Below are 15,234 nucleotides of genomic sequence, written 5' to 3'. Positions count from 1 at the left end.
CATCTACCGACCACGAGGAAAAATCGACCCCCTTTTTAGTCATATCAGTGAGTGGCTTAACAGAGGAATAATTCAAATTAAACTTTCTGTAATAATTGGCAAAACCCAAAAACCGCATCAGCGCCTTCTGATTCTCAGGAAGCTCCCAATCAAACACAGCGTGGACCTTCTCAGGGTCCATGCGAAAACCAGAAGCGGAGAGAAGAAAACCAAGAAATGAAATCTCCGGAACTGCAAACACACATTTTTCCAGTTTAGCGTACAATTTCTTCTCCCGCAGAATCAGCAAGACCTGACATAGGTGGTTCCGATGAGTCTTGAAATCAGGAGAAAAAATCTAAATGTCATCTAGATACACCAGAACAAATTTCCCCATTAAATGATATAAAATGCTGTTCACAAAATGTTAGAAGACAAAGGGCATAACCAAATTCTCGAAATGACCCTCAGGGGTATTGAAGGCCGTCTTCCATTCGTCCCCTTCCCAGTATGCATAGCGACTCTTTCAGGTTGGGAGAGATTGTATAAACGTGTATAAAATTTTGGCAGCTTGGCGCCTGGGATGAGATTAATAGGGCAGTCGTACTCCCGGTGAGGGGGCAACTCCTGGACACCACTCTCGGAAAACACATCTGAAAATTCAGAGCGAAAAGATGGCACAGTCTTGGTAGAAACCTCTGAAAGAGACGCAGTGAGGCAATTCTCTCTGCAAAACTCACTCCAACCATTTATTTGCCTTGCTTGCCAATCAATGGTGGGGTTATGTTTAGTGAGCCAGGGTAGCCCCAACACAAGCGGATTACCTACTCCTCTAAGGACGAAACATGACATCCTCAACATGAGCATCACCCACAGTCAAACGGATATTGTGAACTATGCCCTTTAACGATCTTTGAGAAAGTGGAGCGGAATCGATTGGAAAAGGATATACCAGTTTTTGCTAAGTGCATACCTGGAAACCATGCGTTATTGCAAATTGATTTTCGATGAGATTGACAGCTGCTCCACTATCTACAAAAATCTCACAAACAATGTTCTTGATGTCTAGCGCCACCCTGGCAGGTAGGAGAAAACGGGAACTACAAGCAAACGGCAAACCTTTTAAGTTACGCATCAACCTTGCCAATAGTAGCAAATGGAAAGTTTTTAGAGGGTTTCTCCATAGAGGGGCAAAACATTAGCCAAATGATTTATACCCCCACAACAGAAACAAACCCTCCTCTGAGAGCTGAATCCTCTACTATCAGAGGCAAGCAAACCCATCTGCATGACCTACTCCTCAGAGGGGATTGAGAGAGACTGAGACCCCTGCGCACTGAATGAGACAGCCCCACTGTCCTTGGGCTGAATATGACAGGAAGGAGTAGTCTCCTCTCTCTCTCTAAGACGCCTGTCAATACGAACAGCTAGAGACATGGCAGACTCTAACGAGGCTGGTCTCTCATGAAAAGCAAATGCATCTTTCAATCTTTCCGAAAGAGCATGGCAAAATTGACTTCGGCGTGCAGCATCATTCCCACCACTATCAGCTGCCCATCTCCGAAATTCAGAACAATATATCTCTGCGGACTGTTTACCCTGGCATAAAAGACTCAGTTTAGATTCAGCCAGAGCAATACGATCCAGGTCATCATATATCTGCCCCGGGGCTACAAAAAATTCATCCACCGATCGGAGGGGCCGTGCCCCCACCGGCAGCGAAAAGGCCCAAGACTGAGCGTTATCCCTGTGCAGCGAGATGATGATCCCCACCCTCTGCTCCTCATCACCAGAGGAATGGAGAAGTAGGCAAAATGGAGTTTGCAAGCTTCTCTAAAGCGAACAAAATTCTCTGAACGTATCCGGAAGCGAGATCTTAGGCTCAGAACAAACTCCATGAACACCAGCAGAACCGGTCACCTGAAACTGAGACACAGTTTTACGGAGATCTGCTACCTCCAGCGAAACCTTGCATGCGGTCAATCAAGGCTGAAACAGGATCCATGCTTAAGACGGTTACGGCGGTTTATAATGTCACGGATGATGTTGCAGATAGCTGGAACTTATGAATAAATGTCCGACTGGCTTGATCCAAAACTAAGGAGCATATAGGTGAGCCCTATAAAATCCTAAGAGCTCTCCCTGATTGCTATGCCCATGCAAGGGTCTCAATGGTAGCCGATTGCATGCCCACGTACCTAAGACTGTGTGACACCTGAAAACCCTATAATAGTGAGGGGACATGACCACCGGCTCCCTGCACTTAATACGGACGGAGTCAGGGTCACCTAGAATCAAGCCAGAAATGAAACACAATACATGAAAAGACTTATCTGAGTAAACAGTAGCAGCAGCCTCCAGCAGTGAACACTTCATCCAGGAAGTAGTATAAACCGCAAAGTGAGGCAGTATGGGAGGGAATATAAAGGGAGACGATTAGTCTAAATGGGTGACACCTGGGAGAAGGAAAGGAGATGACAAAGTGAAACCAAAACAAAGAACATCATGCAAGAGGTAGAGAAGGACGTCTGCTAGACCTTCTCATAGAACTGGTGGTGACAGTATGTTTGGTGACATGGTTGCTTGACATTTCCCCTGTTTGTTGCGCCCTCCGGAAGGGGGTTGGTTTCCCGGAGGGGTGAACCACAAGCCTGTATTAAGCGCTGCCTGGGGCTGCCATGCACCTTGTGGCATGGGGTCCTGGTGGAGTCTGGTGTGCTGGATACCTGTGTGAGTTGCTGGTACAGCATCCTGTTTGGTGTTAGGGCTCCGGTACGTATGCTCGGGTTCCAGTTGTGATGGCAGTGGCAGGTAAGTGTGTTTTTCAGTGTTCTTACCTGCTGATCCAGTTGCTGTAATGGTCTTTTCCTTTCGCTGCTTCTAGGCCTTTTGAGACTCCTGTTCTTCCATGTCCTGGAAGAACAGGGCGCCTCTCCTCAGTTCCTTTGTGAGGGATTCTCAGGGCGACTCAGGACCTCAGGTATCCAGGGTATGAGCCGTCCTACCATCCAGATCCGCTCATACGGTGAAGAGTTAGGGCGAGGATTAGGGACGATTTAGTAGGTGACCTGCTCCCTGATCCCGGCGTCTTGGTCTAGCAGCTATCCTTAATTTCTGACATTGTACGGTGGGTGGTTTTCCCCACTCCCTACCGTGACACCCTGTTAGGATGAGATAGGGCTGAGGTTCCTGCATATGAACATTCCTACCACCTAGGTCTGTTCATATTGATAGCAGTCAGGGCTCGGCATAGGGACTCACTAGGTGGTGACCATCCCCCATCCCTAGTTCCCAGGCCTAGTACCTTTTCCCTTCCCTTCTGTGTTCAGTGTGGAGTGTATTTACCACACTGCACCATTACACAAGGTGTGTGTATTGGGCACAATGGGGCTGTTAAAAACTGTGGCTTCATTGACAGCACGTAGGTCATGTACCATCTGGTACTGGGTGGGTTTGCCCTTCTCACTTTTCTTTTTCACAGGGTACAAAAGAGTTTTTGAATGGGATACAATCTCTTTGATAATCCCCCCCCCCCCCCTTTCAAAAAAGTCTCGGACTGTTTGAGATATGGCATCTGACTCTGCCATACTCAAGAGATATTGCATCCTCTTGGGAAGTGGGGTGCCAGGTTTCATCTCCACTTCCACAGGAGGAACTGGGAGCTTGCCAACATCTCCCTTCCTTTTCCGTCCCTTTGCGTCACGTATGTTATCGGCACGCCAGTCGTGATATTCCTAATACTGACCTGTTACTGCCTACAAATACTGAAAAGGCAGATGCTCAAAATACAGGACGTGTTACATAGTTACATAGCTAATACGGTTGAAAAAAGACACAAGTCCATCAAGTTCAACCAAGGGATAGGTGGGGACGCGAATCCCAGAAGGAATTGAGACTCAGATTTCTACACGTTTTCATAAGCATTAATGTTGTTTACTTTTAAGAATTCATCTAAACCCTTTTTAAAACTGTCCACTGTTCCTGCTGTGACCACGTCCTGAGGAAGTCTATTCCACAGCTTCATCGTTCTTACAGTAAAGAAGCTTTGACGCTTCCGGAGACTGAACTTTTTCCTCTCCAATCGGAGGTATTACCCATATTTGTATAGGTTAATCATGGGGGGGTTTCTCATGGATCAGAAGCAGAGAAAAATAAACAGTGCCGAGAACACAAAGTTACTGCTAACACCCTCTCCACTGTCATGGGGCCACTACTTTTATCAGAGTGTAGCATTCTATGTGGAATGAGCATACGGTGTAAAAAGGGACTGCTCTTTCACTCTATAGTAGAATATTTGGCCAATGCATGGTTAAGCACATTATATCTGACGCTAACATTGACTTGTAAGCCTGAGTTCACACTTCAGTGACTTGGTCAGTTTTTGACCCGTAACTGACCAAATAAGTGAAGTGTGAACTGAGTCTGAGTGACGCCTGTCAACTGCCTGTCATACTGACGCACAGTAACTGTTTCACTACCACAACGGAATAGCTATGCATGTTTTTGCTATGCACAGTAATGTACAATGAGATACACTCTACCTGCAAGCCAGGAAGTAGCTGATTTATAACACACTTCATAATAAATTATTTTAGATCAAATCAATTTTTTTTTAAAGATTCGGCGAATCATCCGAATGGAATTCTTGGAAAACTTAGCTCATCTCTAATAATAATAATAATAATAAAAGTAAAATGGTGCTATGCACGGTTTTACTGGATTCGTCCAAAATGAATCTGAAAAGATTCTGGTTCGTCTGGCATCCGAAAAATAGCAAGATACATGTTATTATCTGTTTTTAGCTAGCAGAAAGAAATACATGACACATTCTCTATAAACCACCTTTAATTTTGGACATGTTAGAACACCACATAAAAATGTAAAAAAAAAAAAAGTCTATGGATATCTTATCTATTTCAGGGCACAGAGGAGAAAAAGTGTCACTCAGAGACCACCACCGGGAGTAGGTCGGCCTAAACCACAGGTTAAGACTGGGGGCCCTCGCTGTAGAGCCATTTACCAATACATTGGACAAGATGTTGATGAACTTAGCTTTAATGTTAATGAGGTCATTGACATTCTGCTTGAAGGTGAGTTACATGACAAGTGATACTTTTTATTTTCTACCTAAAACATTTCTGAATGACAGGATAATTCTGAATTTACTAATAGCTGACAATTTTGTTTCTAACACTGTATTATACCAATTGCAGAAAGTTCCTTACTAATACAGTAAACAAAGTTTTATTTTGATACATGGCAATACAACGCTGCCATACCACTGAATAATAATTAAAGTTGCCAGCATTGTTACCTACAATGAAAATCAACAAAAACTAATAGGGTCATTTATCAAACTGGTGTATCGTAGAACTGGTTTAGTTGCCCATAGCAACCAATCAGATTCAACCTTTAGTTTTCCAAAGGAGCTGTCAAAAATGAAAGGTGGAATCTGATGAATGTGTATTGGCACCCTACATCAGAGCAGCATATCTAATCTGTGAGATGGAATACAGATTAGAGACAAATCCAACTATTGCTCTATGTCTAAATACACTGTCACCCAATGACCTTTCCAGTTAGCATCAGATTATGTGCTCTTTGTAGACAAAAAAGTACTATTAAATATAATCTTACTAAAAGCAAGTTATGGCAACAATTATGAACTACTGCAATAGTAAAATGCATGCATATTAAGGTGACCAACATACAATTGTCTTCAAAACAATAGCAGTGTGTTTAAAAAAGTTAATAAAGCTCAATCCTTTTGAATAGCTTTTATTCCCATACACACAAATGCATTGGGAACACTACACATTGTATTCCAAATCAAAACATGAAGAAAAATATATCGTGTTTGTGTTGTTCCTCTAAAAAAATTGAAGAAGAGTGAATATTAGACTGTTCAAAAAAAATAGCAGTGTTTGTATTCTTCTTTACAAACTCAAACATTCACTATATAAACTGAAAAATGTTTGAAGATTTTGCTTTCCTTTCAATCACTTAACTAATATTTAGTTGTATAACCACTGTTTCTGAGAACTGCTGTACATCAATGTTGCATGGAGTCAACCAACGTCTGGCACCTGTGAACAGGTATTCCAGCCCAGGATGATTGGACTACATTCCACAGTTTTTCTCTATTTCTTGGTTTTGCCTCAGAAACTGCATTTTTGATGTCACCCCCACAAGTTTTCTATTGAATTAAGATCCGGGGATTGGGCTGGCCACTCCATAACGTCAATCTTGTTGGTCTGGAGCCAAGATGTTGCACGTTTACTGGTGTATTTGGGGTTTTGTCTTGTTGGAACACCCATTTCCAGGGCATTTCCTCTTCAACATAAGGCAGCATGACCTCTTCAAGTATTCTGATGTATTCAAACTGATCCATGATCCCTGGTATGCGATAAATAGGCCCAACACCGTAGTATGAGAAACATCCCCATATCATGATGCTTGCGCCACCATGCTTCACTGTCTTCAATGGCTTGAATTCAGTGTTTGGGGTTCATCTGACAAACTGTCTCTGGGCACTAGACCCAAAAAGAACAATCTTACTTTCATCAGTCCACAAAATGTTGCACCATTTCTCTTTAGGCCAGTCAATGTGCTCTTTGGCAAATTGTAAACTCTCCAGCACATGTGTTTTTTTTCAACAGTGGGACTTTGCAGGGGCTTCTTGCAGATAGCATGGCTTCACATAGGCGTCTTCTAATTGTAACAGTACTCACAGGTAACTTTAGACCTTCTTTGATCTTCCTGGAGCTGATTGTTGTCCATTTTGGCTATTCTATCCATTCGAATGGTAGTTTTTTGCTTTCTCCCACGTCTTTCAGGTTTTGGTTGCCATTTTAAAGCATTTACGATCATTTTAGCTGAGCAGCCTATCATTTTCTGCACTTTCATTATATGTTTTCTACTCTCCAATCAACTTTTTAATCAAGGTACGCTGTACTTCTGAACAATGTCTGGAACGACCCATTTTCCTTAGAATTTCAGAGAGAAATGCACTGTAACCAGCATGTACAACATTTGCTGCCTTCCTTCCTTAAATAAGGGCAATAATTGCTACCTGTTTTTCAAAGAATGAATGACCTCACTCATTGAACTCCACACTGCTATTATTTTGAACATGCCCCTTTCAATTAGTGATTCAATTACAGAGAATCAGCAGCATGCATGTCATGACTGTTGGGTCTGTTGAATTTCTATTACTCTACTACACCTGCTAGTAAATTATTTGCCATGTAGAAATATAATATCTACCAAAAACAGTGATTGATCAGGTTAGTGATGTCTGACTGCTATTATTTTGAACACAACTGTACCTGTAAATGCAAGCTTGAAGTCGTCATTCATGTACTGGCCTCAGTAACTAAGCTTCTCATGTACACAGATATATCCCTGTTGCTTGCAATGGAGATAAGAAGGGGTAATACAAATGTAAAAGAAAAAAAGCACTAATAGTCCTCACGTGTGTGTGTGTGTCCGTGGTAGGTCAGTGATGGCACAGTTTGTGTTTCATCTGTGACACTGTCTGTGATTATTCGTGTTTGATTTGTGTTTCCGTGATTTTCTGTTGTGCCTTTACGTGTTTCACAGATGTGAAAATCACTGAAAGGAAGGTTAATTGAGGCCAACCCATAGAAAGATAAAATAATTGTCGGATGTCTGTAAATTGCCAGTTTTTTGGGGCTATTGCCACACATTTGGTATTGCTTATTTAACCACTATGCCTTTTGAGCATGTTGCTGTTATGTGGCTCCTGAGCAGGCATATTGGCATACGTAGAACTACAGGTAACAGCACTCTGCTAGTCAATTGCGCAAAGATATAAGCAAACACTAAAAGAATAAATGCTTGGGGGTCATACTTACTGCAAATGCAGCTAGAAGCTTTTTGCGAATATAATTGATCAAAAATATTTCGGGCCCATCTACCGGTCGTCAAGGTCGCTTCTAATCAGATGGGTCCTACTCTGACATGCCTCTCCTGGGCTTACAGCCTACAATCTGGGCAAAGTAGTACCAAGCTGCATCCTACACATGCCTCTCCCAGGTTGTGAGCCTGCAGTATGGGCTGGGTAGAATACAGCTGTACAAGCTATCTAATTAAAAGCACATGGTAAATGGGCTGGTGGTGCACGGTTCAATCTCACCACCAGGGGGAGCCACTCCCCTAGTGGCAGTGACAATGGGGAAAAAAATAAACGAACCAGCACCTCCACAATAAGTGAATATAAGAACGCATATTGGCATAAGAGGCTCTGTGTTCATCCTCTAGTGTCCTGCCATTGCAAAAAAGCTAATGCTGTTAGACCTAATTGCAGTAATAATGATAATAATCTTTATTTATATAGTGCCAACATATTCTGCAGCTTTTTACAATCAGGGGGTTCATGTACAAACAGAGCCATAAATAACACACCGTAGCAGACAAGTCAACAATTAAATTGACAGGAATGATGCTCGCAAGAATTTACAAACTATAAGGAGATAGTGGTGACAGAAAAGGTAACAAGTGCTTGATTTTTACAATGGTCTAGCCATCTTAACAGAATAGGGGAGTAGATATAAAGATGCATAAGACAATCGCCAGCCGGTCTCTGTAGTGCTTCTGAGTACATGGGGTGTGGATATTTGGCGATGGATCAGGTTCAGAAGAATGATGCCGAAGGGTTGTGTGGTGGTATGGTGAATGGAGGAGAATTAGATCATGGATGTAATAGCCTAGCTGTCCACCTACATTCCTAAGTTTTTTTCATGTCAGTGTTAGGCCTCTTGCACATGAGCTGCAAATTGCAGTCCGCAGCACGGGCACCGACCGTGGGCCAGCTGCATGCAAATCGCGACCCCATTCATATGAATGGGGTCCGCGATCCGTCTGTTCCGCAAAAAGATAGGACAAGTTCTATCTTTTTGCGGAACGGAAGCACGGAATGGAACCCCACGAAAGCACTTCCTAGTGCTTCTGTTGCATGGTTCCGTTCCACAGAGCATCTCCGGATTTGCAGACCCATTCAAGTGAATGGGTCCACATCCATGATGCCGAATGCACACGGTCGGTGTCCCGTGTATTGTGGACCCGCCGTATGCGGGCCACAAGACGGCCACGGGGGACACGCGGTTGTGTGCAAGAGGCCTTACCCAGTGTTTTACAGTTTAGTATGTATGGGTAACTTGCATTATTTCTTCCCATGTGCATAACCTCACATTTGTCAGTGTTAAACCTCATCTGCCACTTCTCTGCCCAAGCCTCTAATCTATCCAGATCCATCTGTAGCAGTATATTGTCCTCTTCAGTGTTAATTACTTTACACAGTATAGTGTAATCTTCAAAAAAATTTATTTTACTGTGCAAGCCTTCTACATGAACATTAATACATATTGAAGAGAATGAGGCCCAATACTGACCCCTATGGTACTCCGCTAGTGACAGTGACCCAATCTGAGGGTGTACCATTAATAACCACCCTCTGTTTTCTATCACTGAGCCAGTTACTTACCCACATACAGAAATTTTCCCCAAGTCCAAGCGTTCTCATTTTATATACTAACCTTTTATGTGGTAAAGTATAAAAAGCTTTGGAGAAGTCAAGATATATGACATACATTGATTTGCTGTGGTGAAGTCTAGAACTTACCTCCTCATAGAAACTGATTACATTAGTTTGACCCAACCACTTAGTGGTTGTGCTTGGTATCACACTCAGCCCCACTGAAGTGAATGGGGCTGAGCATGATACCAAGCTCAGCTACAATACAATGTATGGCACTGTGCTTGATAAGCTGCAAGAAGGCTGCAGCACTCACAGGAGAATAGGAGGAGGATCCTGAGGATAGGTAATCAGTATCAAATTCCCAGAAAACCCCTTTAATTGTCGAAGAGGATGAAAGTGTGTAAGGGTATCTTGGATTACATGCCTCTATCCACTTCTGTTGAATTGCTATGTTTAAATGCCATGCGCTTAGACAATATGGCGCTTTGACAGATATGGTGTTTCAACTTGAGCTTCACCCCAGCGAGTAGGTACTGTTTTGTAATTGTTGACCTTGGGGCCTTAGAAGAAGCGCTACAGATGCATGGTCAATGGGTTGCTGGCTTCTGAGCAATGAATTGGGCTCCTTTGAATCCAAGCCTCATGCCAGGATTTTTGGGTCCCCCAGTCCCTTTTGTTATTGTGGCTGATGAGAGCTGAACACAACCCACATGGCTATTTGCATGCCGAAGTTTGAAAACACGTAAATGCATCTTTAACTATTGCCTCACTAGAGAGTGACAATTGTCCCCATTTGGCTTCCTAACTTCCAAATGGTGATTGCTCCTCACTGCTATACAGCTAACTCCAATAAATGTGCAGGTTGTAATGAAAGCATATGTTGTTTTCCATAATTTTTGCTGTATCTATTAGATCCTGAAGCAGATACCCACCTATTAGGCTCGCCAGTCAGTCGTGACTGCAACCCTCTTGGAAGACCTAGAACATCTGGACTGCGAGTGGCTGACCCATGTACAGACAACTTTTTTTCCACCTGAGGGAGCTGTCCCATGGCAGCATGGCAAAATAAATTTTTTCCTCATAATTTATGTTTATTCCTATGGTGAGGCCTCATTTTTATCTTTAGCTTAGTTTTTGGGGGATTTTTGTTCGGTTGTCAGCTTAAAGCATTTAGTCCTAAATGCACTATTGCTACCACATGCACATTCTACCCACAATGCTACCCCATACTTCCTTTTACATTGTATGTGCCTTATAGGATTAAATAAAAATTTAACAAGTTCATTTTCGCATATACCCTCACCAATAGTATCATAATTTAAAAGTAAGGCAAAATACACTGTGAAGAACCAATTTTCCTCATTTTCGGGGGGAAAAATCCTTCCTAACTCCAATCAGGCAATCAAAATAACTTCCTTGATCAACTATCCTTCTCCAGAAGTCTAATAACTAGAGTTGAGCGAACACCTGGATGTTCGGGTTCGAGAAGTTCGGCCGAACTTCCCGGAAATGTTCGGGTTCGGGGTCCGAACCCGACCCGAACCCCATTGAAGTCAATGGGGACCTGAACTTTTGGGCACTAAAAAGGCTGTAAAACAGCCCAGGAAAGAGCTAGAGGGCTGCAAAAGGCAGCAACATGTAGGTAAATCCCCTGCAAACAAATGTGGATAGGGAAATGAATTAAAATAAAAATAAAAAAATTAAAAATTAACCAATATCAATTGGACAGAGGTCCCATAGCAGAGAATCTGGCTTCACGTCAGCAGAGAATCAGTCTTCATGTCATAGCAGAGAATCAGGCTTCACGTCACCCACCACTGGAACAGGCCACTGTCACACATTTAGGCCCCGGCACCCAGGCAGAGGAGAGAGGTCCCGTAACAGAGAATCTGGCCTTATGTCAGCACAGAATCAGTCTTCATGTCATAGCAGAGAATCAGGCTTCACGTCACCCACCAATGGAACAGGCCACTGTCACACATTTAGGCCCCGGCACCCAGGCAGAGGAGAGAGGTCTGTAACAGAGAATCTGGCCTTATGTCAGCGCAGAATCAGTCTTCATGTCATAGCAGAGAATCAGGCTTCACGTCACCCACCACTGGAACAGGCCACTGTCACATATTTAGACCCAGGCAGAGGAGAGAGGTCCCGTAACAGAGAATCTGGCCTTATGTCAGCACAGAATCAGTCTTCATGTCATAGCAGAGAATCAGGCTTCACGTCACCCACCACTGGAACAGGCCACTGTCACATATTTAGGCCCCGGCACCCAGACAGAGGAGAGAGGTCCCGTAACAGAGAATCTGGCCTTATGTCAGCGCAGAATCAGTCTTCATGTCATAGCAGAGAATCAGGCTTCACGTCACCCACCACTGGAACAGGCCACTGTCACATATTTAGGCCCAGGCAGAGGAGAGAAGTCCCGTAACAGAGAATCTGGCCTTATGTCAGCACAGAATCTGTCTTCATGTCATAGCAGAGAATCAGGCTTCACGTCACCCACCACTGGAACAGGCCACTGTCACATATTTAGGCCCCGGCACCCAGACAGAGGAGAGAGGTCCCGGAACAGAGAATCTGGCCTTATGTCAGCGCAGAATCAGTCTTCATGTCATAGCAGAGAATCAGGCTTCACGTCACCCACCACTGGAACAGGCCACTGTCACATATTTAGGCCCAGGCACCCAGGCAGAGGAGAGAGGTCCTGTAACAGAGAATCTGGCCTTATGTCAGCACAGAATCTGTCTTCATGTCATAGCAGAGAATCAAGCTTCACGTCACCCACCACTGGAACAGGCCACTGTCACATATTTAGGCCCCGACACCCAGACAGAGGAGAGAGGTCCCGTAACAGAGAATCTGGCCATATGTCAGCACAGAATCTGTCTTCATGTCATAGCAGAGAATCAGGCTTCACGTCACCCACCACTGGAACAGGCCACTGTCACATATTTAGGCCCAGGCACCTAGGCAGAGGAGAGAGGTCCCGTAACAGAGAATCTGGCCTTATGTCAGCCCAGAATCTGTCTTCATGTCATAGCAGAGAATCAAGCTTCACGTCACCCACCACTGGAACAGGCCACTGTCCCATATTTAGGCCCCGGCACCCAGACAGAGGAGAGAGGTCCCGTAACAGAGAATCTAGCCATATGTCAGCACAGAATCTGTCTTCATGTCATAGCAGAGAATCAGGCTTCCCGTCACCCACCACTGGAACAGGCCACTGTCACACATTTAGGCCCTGGCACCCAGACAGAGGAGAGGTTCATTCAACTTTGGGTTGCCCCTGCAATATAATGGTAAAATGAAAATAAAAATAGTATTGAATGAGGAAGTGCCCTGGAGTAGAATAATATATTGTTAAGGGGAGGTAGTTAATATCTAATCTGCACAAGGGATGGACAGGTCCTGTGGGATCCATGCCTGGTTCATTTTTATGAACGTCAGCTTGTCCACATTGGCTGTAGACAGGCGGCTGCGTTTGTCTGTAATGACGCCGCCTGCCGTGCTGAATACACGTTCAGACAAAACGCTGGCCGCCGGGCAGGCCAACACCTCCAAGGCATAAAAGGCTAGCTCTGGCCACGTGGACAATTAGGAGACCCAGAAGTTGAATGGGGCCGAACCATCAGTCAGTACGTGGAGGGGTGTGCACAGGTACTGTTCCACCATGTTAGTGAAATGTTGCTTCCTGCTAACACGTTCCGTATCAGGTGGTGGTGCAGTTAGCTGTGGCGTGGTGACAAAACTTTTCCACATCTCTGCCATGCTAACCTTGCCCTCAGAGGAGCTGACCGTGACACAGCTGCGTTGGCGACCTCTTGCACCTCCTCTGCCTTCGCCTTGGGCTGCCACTGGTTCCCCTGTGACATTTGGGAATGCTCTCAGTAGCGCGTCTACCAACGTGCGCTTGTACTCGCGCATCTTCCTATCACACTCCAGTGTAGGAAGTAAGGTGGGCACATTGTCTTTGTACCAGGGATCCAGCAGGGTGGCAACCCAGTAGTCCACACACGTTAAAATGTGGGCAACTCTGCTATCGTTGCGCAGGCACTGCAGCATGTAGTCGCTCATGTGTGCCAGGCTGCCCAGAGGTAAGAACAAGCTGTCCTCTGTGGGAGGCGTATCGTCATCGTCCTGTGTTTCCCCCCAGCCACGCACCAGTGATGGGCCCGAGCTGCTTTGGGTGCCACCCCGCTGTGAACATACTTCATCCTCATCCTCCTCCACCTCCTCCTCATCCTCGTCCTCCAGTAGTGGGCCCTGTCTGGCCACATTTGTACCTGGCCTCTGCTGTTGCAAAAAACCTCCCTCTGAGTCACTTCGAAGAGACTGGCCTGAAAGGGCTAAAAATGACCCCTCTTCCTCCTCTTCCTCCTGGGCCACCTCCTCTTCCATCATCGCCCTAAGTGTTTTCTCAAGGAGACATAGAAGTGGTATTTTAACGCTGATAACGGCGTCATCGCCACTGGCCATGTTGGTGGAGTACTCGAAACAGCGCAACAGGGCACACAGGTCTCGCATGGAGGCCCAGTCATTGGTGGTGAAGTGGGTCTGATCCGCAGTGCGACTGACCTGTGCGTGCTGCAGCTGAAACTCCACTATGGCCTGCTGCTGCTCGCACAGTCTGTCCAGCATATGCAAGGTGGAGTTCCACCTGGTGGGCACGTCGCATATGAGGCGGTGAGCGGGAAGGCCGAAGTTACGCTGTAGCGCAGACAGGCGAGCAGCGGCAGGGTGTGAACGCCGGAAACGCGAACAGACGGCCCGCATTTTATGCAGCAGCTCTGACATGTTGGGGTAGTTGCGAATGAACTTCTGCACCACCAAATTCAGCACATGCGCCAGGCAAGGGATGTGCGTCAAATCGGCTAGTCCCAGAGCTGCAACGAGATTTCGCCCATTATCGCACACCACCAGGCCGGGCTTGAGGCTCACCGGCAGCAACCACTCGTCGGTCTGTTGTTCTATACCCCGCCACAACTCCTGTGCGGTGTGGGGCCTGTCCCCCAAACATATGAGTTTCAGAACGGCCTGCTGACGTTTACCCCGGGCTGTGCTGAAGTTGGTGGTGAAGGTGTGTGGCTGACTGGATGAGCAGGTGGAAGAAGAGGAGGAGGAAGCTGAGTAGGAGGAGAAGGAGACAGGAGGCAAAGAATGTTGCCCTGCGATTCTTGGCGGCGGAAGGAAGTGCGCCAAACAGCTCTCCGCCTGGGGCCCAGCCGCCACTACATTTACCCAGTGTGCAGTTAGGGAGATATAGCGTCCCTGGCCGTGCTTACTGGTCCACGTATCTGTGGTTAGGTGGACCTTGCCACAGATGGCGTTGCGCAGTGCACACTTGATTTTATCGGACACTTGGTTGTGCAGGGAAGGCACGGCTCTCTTGGAGAAGTAGTGCCGGCTGGGAACAACATACTGTGGGACAGCAAGCGACATGAGCTGTTTGAAGCTGTGTGTGTCCACCAGCCTAAATGACAGCATTTCATAGGCCAGTAGTTTAGAAATGCTGGCATTCAGGGCCAGGGATCGAGGGTGGCTAGGTGGGAATTTACGCTTTCTCTCAAATGTTTGTGAGATGGAGAGCTGAACGCTGCCGTGTGACATGGTTGAGATGCTTGGTGACGCAGGTGGTGGTGTTGGTGGTACATCCCATGTTTGCTGGGCGGCAGGTGCCAACGTTCCTCCAGAGGCGGAGGAAGAGGCCGAGGCGGCAGCAGCAGCAGAAGAGGCCGAGGCGGCGGCAGCAGCAGAAG

At 45.7% G+C, this 15,234-nt stretch overlaps 1 protein-coding gene across 3 annotated transcripts in view; it reads left to right on the top strand.

The window, feature by feature from the left end:
* The window catches only part of MYO1F (myosin IF), a 1,016,322-nt gene that overhangs the window by 946,530 nt on the left and 54,558 nt on the right, over positions 1 to 15,234 (top strand). For all 3 annotated transcript variants that reach the window (XM_040417777.1, XM_040417776.1, XM_040417775.1), the window contains one exon: positions 4,900 to 5,069. In XM_040417777.1, coding sequence (XP_040273711.1) covers positions 4,900 to 5,069 — 170 coding nt within the window. The remainder of the gene's footprint in view (positions 1 to 4,899; positions 5,070 to 15,234) is intronic.

This window comes from Bufo bufo, chromosome 2 (genome assembly GCF_905171765.1).
Source record: "Bufo bufo chromosome 2, aBufBuf1.1, whole genome shotgun sequence".
Taxonomy (NCBI): domain Eukaryota; kingdom Metazoa; phylum Chordata; class Amphibia; order Anura; family Bufonidae; genus Bufo; species Bufo bufo.
Note: the sequence above shows the minus strand (reverse complement) of the source record. Positions and strands in the feature narration are given on the sequence as shown.